This window comes from Alligator sinensis, unplaced genomic scaffold, assembly GCF_000455745.1.
Source record: "Alligator sinensis unplaced genomic scaffold, ASM45574v1 scaffold1555_1, whole genome shotgun sequence".
Classification (NCBI taxonomy): domain Eukaryota; kingdom Metazoa; phylum Chordata; order Crocodylia; family Alligatoridae; genus Alligator; species Alligator sinensis.
Genome location: NW_005843406.1, coordinates 141727 through 154044, shown reverse-complemented (window position 1 = coordinate 154044; position 12318 = coordinate 141727). Strand labels below are relative to the sequence as shown.

At 47.2% G+C, this 12318-nt stretch overlaps 2 protein-coding genes across 3 annotated transcripts in view; one reads left to right on the top strand and one right to left on the bottom strand.

Moving 5' to 3' along the window:
* Positions 1–762: 762 nt before the first annotated feature.
* On the top strand, positions 763–1660 carry LOC102377398 (heat shock protein beta-11-like). The gene has a single exon (XM_006038583.2). The coding sequence runs from the start codon at positions 778–780 to the stop codon at positions 1510–1512; it is 735 nt and encodes a 244-aa protein (XP_006038645.2). The 5' UTR covers positions 763–777; the 3' UTR covers positions 1513–1660.
* A 4994-nt stretch (positions 1661–6654) lies between these two features.
* Positions 6655–12318, bottom strand: part of RAB5C (RAB5C, member RAS oncogene family) — a 27635-nt gene continuing 21971 nt past the window's right edge. For both annotated transcript variants that reach the window (XM_006038582.3, XM_025195101.1), the window contains 4 exons: positions 11040–11191; positions 10537–10659; positions 8400–8493; positions 6655–7929 (listed from right to left, as the gene is read on the bottom strand). In XM_006038582.3, coding sequence (XP_006038644.1) covers positions 7814–7929; positions 8400–8493; positions 10537–10659; positions 11040–11191 — 485 coding nt within the window. In that variant the 3' untranslated portion in view covers positions 6655–7813. The remainder of the gene's footprint in view (positions 7930–8399; positions 8494–10536; positions 10660–11039; positions 11192–12318) is intronic.

Genomic DNA, 12318 nt, shown 5'->3' with positions numbered 1-12318 from the left:
GCAACCGAGTTTTAGTCAATCAAGTTTAAATAGGCCTCCCATAGTGGGACTGGGGAATGTACAGCCCGAGATGCCTAGTAAACTTAGAGGGGTGTGTGTGTCTGGGGTGAGAGAGTCCTTAGCAAATCCAGATTAGAACTGGTCTGATAAATGCTGAGCTGGGTGTGTGTGAACATGGGTTGATTAACATTTAGAGCACAGATTCCCCATCATGCAGTGCTCCCCTGCTTCTCTGGTCCCAGAATTCACTGCAGTCTCTGCTTCAGGCTTTCCGTTCTCCATCTCTCATGTAAATGAATGGTCATCTGATTCCATCTCGGATGTAAATGAGACCTAGGGCAGTTGTTTCACTCTTATCACCCTTATCTGGAGGGTCTTAGGTGCATCTCTCACTGCATCTTAATCAGTTTCGTTTAGGTAGAGGAGGGGAGGAGGGGCGAGTCCTTTGTGAGTGAGACAGACTGCATCCTGTGCCAGGGTTGCCCAAGAATACAGAGCTGAGGCGTAACACCCTTCCCCACCTTCTGTGTCGGGGAGCAAGAAGGCCAAGGGCCTGGGGCTCACAATCTCTTCCCCAGGTGGGGGCTGCTGCTTTGTTTAGAAACTGAAGTGATGCTTCTAATTATAGGCCAGCAGGGCAGAGCCATGAGCTGGCTTAAAGCAGGTGGCATGTGGCACGTGGTACTGGGTCTGCCTCAACCTGCCCGATCTGGGAGGTGATTAATGGGAATGCACTGTGCCATGCTCCCAGGGGCACTGGGAGACAGAGAATTCTAGATGCGGCCAGGCCTGGGTGGGAAGGGGATAAAAGCCACTGGCTCCAACCAGCCGGGCAGGACAGCTCCAGCACCACTAGAGAGGACTCCACCTCAGCACCCCAAGCCAGCCACAGAAGCAGAGATGCTGTGCCACCTGCACCTTCAGCCACCTTCCCACAGAGCTCCAGCTCCCTCCGTGGGCCCTCTGCGCACATTATGGCCTCAACCTAACACAGTCTTTTCGGACTTGGAGCGGCAGCTGCAGTGGAAGATGGATTGGGCCCAAGAGCTTATGAGCAGTGTCCAGCAGCTCCTGCTAGGTGAAGGGAGCAGCAGCTCCAGCACAGAGCGAAAGCAGAGTGCCAGTGTGACCATGTCCCAGGGAGCGGATGGGGCCTTCGCTGTGTGCCAGGATGTCAAGGACTTTGCCCCAGGGGAGCTAACAGTGAAGCTGGTGGGCAGGAAGGTGCTGCTGACAGGCAAGAAGGTGACACAGAGCAAGGACAGCAAAGGTTCCTTCTCCTACAAGTACGAGGTGTTCAAGCGGGAGTGGGACGTGCCCAAGGGCGTAGACCCCAACAGCCTGACCTGCTCTGTCTCCAGCGAGGGCCAGCTGCGCATCAAAGCCCCGTGCCAAGGGCAGAGAGCAACCCCTGAGAGGAATGTGCCGATCCACATCACCCCTGCAGGAAGCCCAGAGGCTGAGGCCATGGCAGGCTGCAAGAAAGGGACCAATGACAGAGCCAAGGCATAATGGGGAATAAGAGCTGATGGCTATCACCCAGGCTGTGCTTGGCAGAGCAGGAGGGATTAGAGCCCAAAGGAAGCAGCTTCTCCTCTCTCATGAGGCTTGAAGCAGGAGCAATGGTTTTTGTATTTAAATAAACTCCTCTTTGCACATACCTGGGTCTTTGTTTATTGTGAGGTTTGTTTGCAGGGAGCTTTGGTCTGGGTGACCCTCTGGCCTCACTGTAGTGTGCTGGGCCCCACAGTGCAAAGGGCAGCCAGCCCCACTACTCAGAGGTCTCTCAGAGGGCAGGGCAGAATGGGCAGGTGGCCATGCAGCTGCACACCTGCACAAAGATGCAAACCAGCGAATTAGGGGGAGGTGCCCAAGGACCTGGAGTAAAACTATTCCAGGACACTTCAAAAGCCCCATACACATCATTGTGAGGGGGACAGACACATGGCCCCTGACTCCTCAAACATACAATGTGCAGAAGGGGAGGATGCTGGGGCCCGAGTAGTCCCTATAGACAAGATCCTGTCACCTAGGTTTGCCAAAAGCAGATAAATATGTGCAAGCACTGTGCAGCCTGACTACAGGAAGTCCCTGCTTCCAAGGCACAGACCAGAAGTGGGAAGGGAAAGCCCAGCAGCAGCAGCAAAAATAAATAAAATAAAATAAAATAAAATAAAATAAATAAATACATACATCTTTATTTGCAAGCTTTTGAGCTCACACACCCTTCCTCAGGCATAGGAGAACACAAAGATTGTAAAACTTCTCCTAAGTAGAAGTGAAAATTCACAGGAGAGCTGAAGGTGTAAGAGCTGGTCGTTGGAATAGTTCATTTTTGTGCAAATTAAGCTCAGGTAAAAAAGGTTAAACTAGTCTATTTACCTCAATCTTGTCTGGTGTTGAGCAGGATGTTGAATGATGTTCCCTTCTGGTTACGGCATCTCATATTTCACAGGAGGATGGTGTGATGGGTGCTCTCCTGGGCAGGAAATTCTTCTGTTGAGGCACTTTGGGCTCTGCAAAAATGCAGATTTAGCTAGAACAATAGGCAGGAACCATGGTGTTAATTTTTTAAATGAAGTAAAATTATGAAGTTTTCATTTTAAAAAAACTCCATGGTTCCTGCCTATTATTCCAGCTAAATCCGCATTTTTCACAGCTCCACCACTCTTCATGATATTCCTTACCATGATGCTACGTCTGGCCACCAACAAGCTTCCAGTTGAAGTGGAGCTAAACTAAACAGTTTACCATCCATTCAATAATCTGAGCAGACTCTGAACCAAAACCAAGTCCGCCCTGACCTCAGTCATCTAGTTCCAGAATCATCTAGCTCCAGTACACTGATTATGTAGTGTGTACTCACTCAGGAGACCTTCAGGCAATCCTCTACATCTTCATCAAGGCATAAAAGAAAACGGGGCTGATGCTTAACATTCAGAAGGCCATGGCCCTCCATCAACAAGCTCTTAATAAGCAATCCCCAGCTCCAATAATTCAGATTTTCTGGTGAGACTCTGGATAATTCTATAACTGAATATTTCTCGTACCTCAGAAGCCATCTCTTGCTGAAGGTTGACATTAATGAAGAAATCCAACATCACCTCAAAAGTGCAAGTGTAGCCTTCGGACACCTGAGAAAGTGGGTGTTTGAAAATTGCAACATTAGATCTGAAGCCAAGCTCATGGTTTTTCAAGCAGTTGTGATCCCTACCTTACAGTACAGAGCTGAGACATGGACAATGTGCATGAGACACCTCAAGTCACTGGAAAAGTACCATCAATGCTTACTACGGAAGATTTTCCCAAATCCAGTGGGAAGGCAGACACACCAAAATTAATGTCCTCCTGCAAGCAAACGTCATGAGCACTAAGGTGATCATCCAACATCAATTTTGCCGGGCTGGCCACATCATCCAGATGTGGAACTCCAGACTCCCAAAGCAAGTTTAATCCTCCCAACTGAGTCGAGGCATACGCTCAAGAGAAGGGCAAAAAAGTGCTTCGAGGATATCCTCAAGGCCAACTTGAAAAAAAAAAAAATGCAACATTGACATCAGTTCATGAGAAACTATCACCTAGGACTGCCTCAAATGGAGGACGAGTCTGTTGCAAGGATCTCAGTACTTTGAAACTTCATGACAACTCCTGCTTTTCTGTTGCCTGCTATGGCAAAAAACAGTGCGCTGTGGACTGAATCAAGAACTTACAGCCATCCATCCTACATGGAAACATGCCCAGGGTGTTTGTTGATCCTGCATTGGCCTCATCAGCAATCCTGGAAGACAAATCATCCTTGACAGTGAAGTATTGTCAGCAATTAACCACTGCTCCCAGTTCCTAGACAAATCTTGCCTACTGCTGTACTACACAAGTTTTTTAGATGCCTCCCTGCCCCAGGCAGCACTTCACACTACAGTGCTATAAAGAGAGTGAAGTCCGAGTCAGAAAACCCAGATCAGCTGAAAAACAGCCAATAGATGGCACCATGTTACCATCTCAAAGAGGTTCATATAGGCCTGGTTTGTCTCAGACTCAGGAAGTTTAGCTTCTGCCATTCCCCACAGCAAGCAACTTTATCAGGAACATCTGTAAAAACTGTTGGCTCTTGCTGCATTACAAAATCTTCAGCATGGTCACAAGTTTCTGGCAAAGGGTGAGAGTACCATGTTTCCCCACCTCTAAAGAAACTGTTAAGATGAGCTATCTGATAAGTTCATTGCTGTCTGAAAGTCTGTAGTTCAGCAAGTAGTCTGAACTTGGCGTTTGGGGGGGGGTGGGTTCTGGCCTCTTCCAAGAGGCCAAGTAGAAAAAACAAGCCAAGAGGGAGCCCTTGCATTAGGATCAAGGGGAATCCATGCACTGGTGGAACTAACATGTTTTCCATATGCTCTCCATGCTAAGATCGGCACTAGCTGTTTTCATCCAGACTTTCAGACTCTTTAGAAAGCCATGCAGCTCTACTACAGATGGAGCAGTTCCTACATACATATGCAGCTGATCTGACTTGGAGTCACCCAGTGCTACAGCACACATTGGTTAGATGCAGTCACATATGAAATGAAACCAGAGTTACCAAGTCTTCATGCTTGCCCTTAACTCAAAGGATTAATGGGTTAAAAATGGAATTTCCTAGATTTGGTCATTGAATGGCAATCCAACAAAGGAAAAATGAGCAAGCTTCCAAACCCAATCTTGCTCTCATCTAGGATGAGGTCACTCACACAGGTGCCACTATTGATTGAACCTCTTGTTATTAGTGGGAGACAACTCAGGTCCTCTGTCAGACTGGGCAGAACAACACTGATAACAAGCAAGCTAAAGTTTCCAGCATGGCTATGTTCCCTTTTGCAGCAGGATCTTGACAGAGGAGATGATCCACCATGCTTTGCTTGTGCAGTAGCAGCAGCTCTGTCAGCTCTAGGAATAGGCTATTTGGGCAATCCTTCAAAGCTACCATGCAAGTCCATAAGGGCTGTGTAGCATCTATAGACCAGACCACACTTCTATACCAACCTGCAAGTTGTAGCCAGGCAAGACTAGATTCCCCCCCACCCCCGGCTTTTTTTTTTTTTTTTTTTTAAATACACTAATTATATCTAAACATGAGCATTGTTTTGGGCATCTGGTATCATGCTCTAGAAGAGTTTGGGGTTGCATTGGTGCTATAGAAAAGAGGAACTTCCAATTGAGTGGCTGGGATTTGCAAGCTCCTTGCCACATGCTACATAGCCTGTCCCATCCCAGGGGACATGTAGCACTGTGCAGCAAACACTCCCTCTCCCCAGCATGCTGCCACTCCCATGCCCTGCACTACTTCTTGTATACTCCATCATGCCATGTATTAGTGCCCTCCTGCTACGCCATGCCAACTTCCCCCTGCTCCCCCCCCCCCCAACCGCTGGCTCTTCAACCCCACAGGCCTTGCACCACCATCTACTGGAGGGAGGGGGAACCAAGAGGCCAGCAGATGTGGTAGCAGCAGCAGCTGGAACAGTGAGGGGAGCAACACCCAGATCAGGGGCTAGATGAAGTCATGGGCCATGAGTTAAACATCCCCATTATAGGTTGTATAGGGTCTCTTACCAAGATACCAGTCACTAGAGAAGACTTTCTACCATCATCCCCTTTCTAGAGCAGCTGGGTCAGAGCATCTAGATAAGAGGCAGTTTTATTACTTTTGTTAATAGCATCCTGGGCCCTGCATTATTTGTCTTTTTCCATTAATAATTTGAATGAGGGAATGCTTAGCAAGTTTGACGATACCAAAATGTTAGCTGCAGGGCTAGGATCCAGAATGAACTAAACTGTCTGGAGAAAAGCACCTCAAAAATTTACCAGGTGAGACTCAACAGGGACAAGAGCAGAGTCCTGCCCTTGTAACAGAAACAGTTGTGAATGCATGAAGTACAGGCTAGCAAATGATGGGTTACACTGCAGTACTTAAGAGGACCTGGGGTTTGCAGTAGCCCATAACTTGAATGAGCAAGTGTGCTTTTGCTGCAACAACCCACATACAAACACAGTATGCAAGCAATACTCCTATTAAGTAATTGCAAATTGAGGAAGTGAATAATCCAATCTGCTCAGCACTGGTGAGGCCTCACCTGGAGCAATGCATTTAGTTTTGCCCCCCCAGAAAGATGGGCAGATTTGAAAGTCTAGCACAGAGCTACAGAAGTGGCAAGTCTTGCTTCCCAGGCCACTATTGGAGGAAAGACTTAGTTGTTCAGTTTGAAGGCTGTTAGCAAATTCCACCTTAATAGTCTCTTCTCCAAATACTCAAACTGTGATTGATTGGGTTTTTCCCCCGCTCTAATCAATGGCCACAGGGGACAAGACTAGGAGCAAATGGCCTCAAGCTGTAGCAGATGTTTAGGTTGAAGACTGAGAAGGGACAGAGGAAAAAGAAGTTTCCTGACTGACTGAGGGTGGTCCACATTAGAACAGGCTATCTAGAGAAGCTGTGGAATCTCCAGCCCTAGAAGCTCAAAAGCAGATTTAGACACTTAACTGGGATAGTGTATTTTTAGGGATGATACTGCCTCAGCCAGGGTATTGGACTAGATGACCTGAAGTCTCTCCCAGCCCCAGTTTTCCCAAGTCTTCTAGACTAGAAGCAGACATTATACACATACACACTGCTAATCAGAATAGGTTTATAAAAATTTTTAATCACACACAAAACTGAAGTCTGTGATGAAGACTAAGTTGACAGTTCATTTTTAAATACCAATATGTATAAGACATTGCATCAGGCACTAGGCAGCAGCCAACATCAGTTAGATTCTGGCAACAGAAGCCATTTTAATACCTCCTGCCCTATTTTGTGGAATCACAAGTTTTTGTAATACATATGGTTTCCACAGACAAAAAAAAATTATCCAAAATTTTCCCCCATCCCTCCCCCCACCTCTGTACATCAGTAAGCCAGATCAATTTTGCACTAGAGGAAGGTTATTAACATTAGTGGCATCACATCACTGTCAAAAAAGACAAAATTTGTTCTATACAAGATTTGGTCCCCCCCACCAAAAATTGCAACAGGATTAGTGCATTACAACAGAACTAAAGGAGATAGAAAAGAGTTGGCATGCTAAAGTCCAACACAAAAATAAAGACAACAGAAGGCTAGTTGGTATGTACTATATTGACAAGATACTGATTGGTTACATGTTGAAGAAAACATACAATACAAAATACAGAAGAAACCAGGTCTTGCTCCCCTCTGCCCCCCATCCCACCCCAAAATACTCATAATTGTGATTTGGTCAATACATATGGCCCAAGAGCCACAGGTTTTGTTTTTTTTTTTTTTTGTTGTTTTGTTTTTTTTAACGTCACTATAATGCTACAGTTTTGTTTAGTGGTTCTTACAGGTGTTGTACTGGACTAGCCTTAGCTTTTATACGTGGATAATTTTTAAAACAAGATTATGTCTATTATCCCTTTGTTTCAGAGAGTGAACTAGGAGGCTGTGGAACCTGGTATGCTGCTAGCCCCCACCCAACAGAAGTAAGGGAGGGAAGAACAGGCCAGGCAGACACCAGGTCATGTATCCACCACCAGGAAGAGGGAAGAGCAGAAGTTCATATATTAAAAAAAGTGACTTAAGACTTAGAATTGAATTAGTATTGATACAGAAAGGTGCAGGTGGAATAGCTCCCTCCAGCTTAGGATCAGAAGGGTATGGAGAAAAAAAAAAAAAAATCACAGCAGCCACAATCAGCAGCTGCTCTACCGTAAGTGCGATTGGTTAGAATAGATTCCAGTCAGGTCATTTGACAGGGCTTTGCTCAGGTGGAAGAGCTGCTCAATTGCTGCAACACTGGCTCTTACTAGGCTGGCTGTTCTCTTGAAGGTCAACACCCCGATTCCTGCCAGGGGCACCAGGAGCATTCTGAGGTTCATTTTTTGGCAGTTTCTTGGCTAGAGAAAGAAAAGCAAGTTAGTTTGGTGCTGTTGCCACCATGGAAGAGCCAGATACCCCATGGAACTAGCAATCTCTAATTTCCTACTCCAATGTCAAGCTTCTGCTTTCAAGCAGTTCAGCCTTTGGGTCACTCCAGCTGAGTGTGGAGCCAGTAAGCTACTGTCCTTCCCAGACAGGCATGCAAGAAAGCCCTGGTAGAATGTCCTCATGGCCAACCAAGTTCACCTTTAGATACATAGCTGTCTTCCAGCAGGGACTACTACACTGGGTTAGAAGTCCCCAGAAGCATGCTTCAGACAACATTGAGTGACAGGTGCAACTCAGGCTATGAGGAGCCACAAGGCTTAAGGAAGCAGCTGCCCTGAGCTTTAGCTGGGCATCATCATCATCATCATCATCTCTAATGGATTCCATTGACATTCAGGACATTGGTGCACTCCAACCCCACCTTAAAATCAGCAGTTACCTATTGCCATGAATATTTCGTTCACATTCATTGCAGTCTTTGCTGATGTCTCCATGAACAGCAAGCTATTGTCATCTGCGTACGTCTGGGCATCCTGTAAGTAAATAAGTTCAGTGTTCTGCCCACCTAGCATTATCAGCCAAGAGCTTGGTCAAGCCCCCAGCAGTTTCCTTGCAGGGGAAGTCAGCTACAAGGCAAGCCAGGGATGCAGCCAGCCTGCCCACCCTTGCCTCCAGGACTATTTCTTTCCCTTGACCTGCAGTAACCAAGCAGAGTTGAGAGGTCTGCTGACAGTACGAGGGTGGGGTGTGAAGTGTCAAAATACTGGCAGCTATGCTAAGAATTTGCCCTGCTTTGGCAGGTTTGTGCAAGATGCCCAGCCATTAAAGCAAAAAAACTCCAACAATCTTGGAAAGCAGGGGTTGGAAAGGACCTCAGAAGAACAGGAGGCTGGACTAAACGCCAAAAGCAGGATCATCCCTCCCAAGGGTCTGTCTACCTGGGTCTTCAAAAACCTCCAAACCTGGAGATTCCACAGCCTCTCTGGGTAGCCTCCCAGTGAGAAAGTTCTTCCCAATATCCAACCTGAGTTTCCCTTACTACAGCTTGAGACTATTGCTCCTTGTTCGATCATCTGCTACCACTAAAAACAGTTTACTCCATGCTCTTTGGAAACTCTTCTCCCTGCACCCACCCAGGTAGTTGAAGACTGCTATTAAATCCCCCCTCAGGCTTCTCTTTTGCCGACTAAATATGCCTAGTTCCCTCAGCTGCTTCTCAGAAGTCATGTGTGCCAGCCCTCTAACCATTTCCATTGCCCTCTGCTGGGCTCTCTCCAATTTGTCTACATCCTTTCTGTAGTAGGGGGCCCAGAACTGGACAGCACTCCAAATGATGCCCTTCCCTTCAGCACTGGAGGCCACATCATTTCTTCTTCATCTGTGGCAACACTAAAGCAGCCCATTATGCTGTTAGCCTTCTTGGCAACAAGGGCACACTATTGGCTCATTCAGCTTACTGCCCACTGTAACCCGCAGGCCCTTTTCTGCAGAGCTGCTGCTTAGCTAGTCAGTCCCTAGCCTGTACTGGTGCATGGGCAGGGTGGGGACACACAGGATGACACACTGCAAGTCAGGGCAACCACCCTGAGCCCCATGCAGAGCAGTGACTCCACATTGCAACCAGTTTCACATCCAACTGCTTGGCACCCCCCCGCTGGCTTGTGTCTGGGGGTAGGGTCCTGCACAAGCTAGTTTGCCCCAGGCCCTGCACGGGTCATCTCCGTGCATGGGATTGCAGAGTCCTGTACTTAGAACAAGCTCTTGTCATTATTGACCTTTGAGGAGTCTTTTGGTCCAATCCTCCAATTTGTTGAGGTCTCTCCAAATCCTAGCCCTACCCTCCAGCATATTTACTACTCCAAGCTCAGTACCATTGGTAAGCTTGCTGAAGGTACACTCCATCCCATCTTCCAAATAAATCTATGAAGATATTGAACAAAACTGGCCCCAGAATTGATGCTTGAGACACTCCACTTGAGACTTTTCCAGCTAGACAAGCTATTGGCTACTACTCTCCAAGAAAGTGATCCAGCCAGTTTTCTATCCAATACCCCATTGAAGAGCCATGAAGGCTTATGGAGACACCAAGCGGAGGTACAAGGTACACCAAGGAAGTCATGTTTTAGTATATCTTAGGAGATCCTTGCTTGGAACTGCAGAGTATTTGTGCTTGGGCAGGCAGCCTTCAATGCAGGGGCAAAGCCTGGCTCAGGATGAGAGCCCACAAAAGAACAAGTCCACTTCAGGTAGGGAAACTGTTTAGACAGCAGCCTGGGAATGATTCCTCAGGCATCCTACACATTTAAAAGAGGCTGCTGCTCAAGTGCTGTGGGTCACCTCTTGCCAAAAGAAGGACATCTAGTTAGTTGAAGTGCAGCACCATAGAGCAAAGCTACTCTGGTTCTGCTTTTTAGTGGGCTTGGTAGGTTCAGGTACAGAAGCTTAACCCAACTCAGCCTGAAAGTCTGAGAGTTTGATAGTGGAGGGAAAAAAAAGAAATCCAGACCAAATACAGGGCATTAGCATGTGGGGTGAGCCAGGGAAAGCAGCTGCTGTGGGTTTTTTTAAAGACTTACCTGGAAGTCAACGGCTCTCTTGCTGGCAAGGTCTGCCTTGTTACCTGCTAATGCAATTACAATATTGGGGCTGGCCTGCCTCTGCAATTCTTTCACCCAGTTCTTGGCTCGTACAAATGTGTCCTGAAACAGATGGATTGTGGTCAAAGAGGACAGTCTTCCCCCCTGCAGTGCTACACTCTCCCTCCCACACAAATCTTTAAGCATACCCATCTTGACAGCAAGGGAGGAGCACCCATCTACCAAGCATGGTAAGCCAGGCCCTCAAGTGACTTGCATACCAAGCTTCATCCCATGTCTCCATCCACTTAAATGGACATTTGATCCCAGGGCTCCTGGCCCCACATACTGCCCATCCTCTGGGCAAGCCAATTTATAAGAGGCACAGCCAAGACAGCACCTTCTTTCTATGAATGCTGGGAGACCACCACCTAGTGCACTACCTACCCTTTGCTTCTCATGACCAAAGCCAGGACCCAGATCAGCCCAGGCACGGTACTCACTGTGTTAGTGATGTCATAGACAACGATGGCTGCTTGTGCGCCTCTGTAATACATTGGTGCCAAACTGTGATATCGTTCTTGTCCTGCTGTGTCCCATATCTCAAACTTTACAGTTGTGTCATCCAGACAGACAGTCTGCGTCAGGAAGGCAGCTGAAACAGGCAAGGGCTTCTGTTTTATTCCTGGCTCCAAGTACAGGGACTCTCTAGCCAACAGCCTCAGAGCAGGATTCTCCCTCTGCTGTGATGGTTGGTGCGAACGCAAGTAGGTCTACATTATCGTACCAAGCTGGCATATTGCTAGTTGTAGTCAAGGTTACAGCCCACCATGAAGGCACCAGAGACATGCAAAGTGGACTGCAAATAGACAGTGAGATGGCTTGGAAAGAGATACTAGAGGCATGTCCTGCTCAAACAGCAGTCACCCTCTAAACTGCAGTGTTGCCATGGAGATGTGAACATCAACACAGGAATCTTTCCTTTATTTTAGTTCATTTCCCCTTCCCCCAGCTTACTGGGATAGATGCGCCCTCTTCTGTACATGTATGGCTTGGCCAGCTGCAATGCTTCTTCCTGTGGTTAGTTTTAGAAAGAAGCCACTAGTGACAGCAGGGCAGCTCACCAAGTGTAGTAACCAGTTGTTTTCCTGTTCCAAGAAACAGCCAGGCATTTAAGACCACATACTGCAGCATGCCCTGCCTGTGCCCCTTGAATCTCTGGCTGACTAATCAAGTTGAAAAGCCTGTAGGCAAATAGACACGATCTTCCAGCAGATGGCAAGCACGTTCTCAGCAAGCATCTTTCAGCACTACTGTCTACAGACATTCTCTTAGAAGTTCCCAGGTCTGATCTGTTGGAACAGTCTGTTCTTAGCACCCATCAAGCTCCAACAACACCCTATAGGCAGGACAAGACTTTGCCCATGTCAGAAGTGAGGAGAGGACCAAGAAGAACAGAACTAGGAGTCCCAAATCCATTTTCCTTTCTAGTTTGAGGCATGTTACTAGACTTGTTTTAGTGCCCTTTGCTTTCTACTTAGTTATTCTGATGGTGCCATCTAGGAATTTCTGCCTAACTCAACAGAACTGAGCTCTTTTCACACAGCCAGGTGTTTCAGCTGCTATAGTGTTGCCTTGCAGTTTGTGCTACAAGCAGCCAGCCAAGCCCTTAACAGTAGGAAGTAAGATACAGGAGTGCTGCAAGCAGATCTAAGCACCATTAGTCAAGTTTAAAAGTCAGCAAAGCATTGGGGGGGGGGGGGGGGGGGGGGGGGAGGAGGG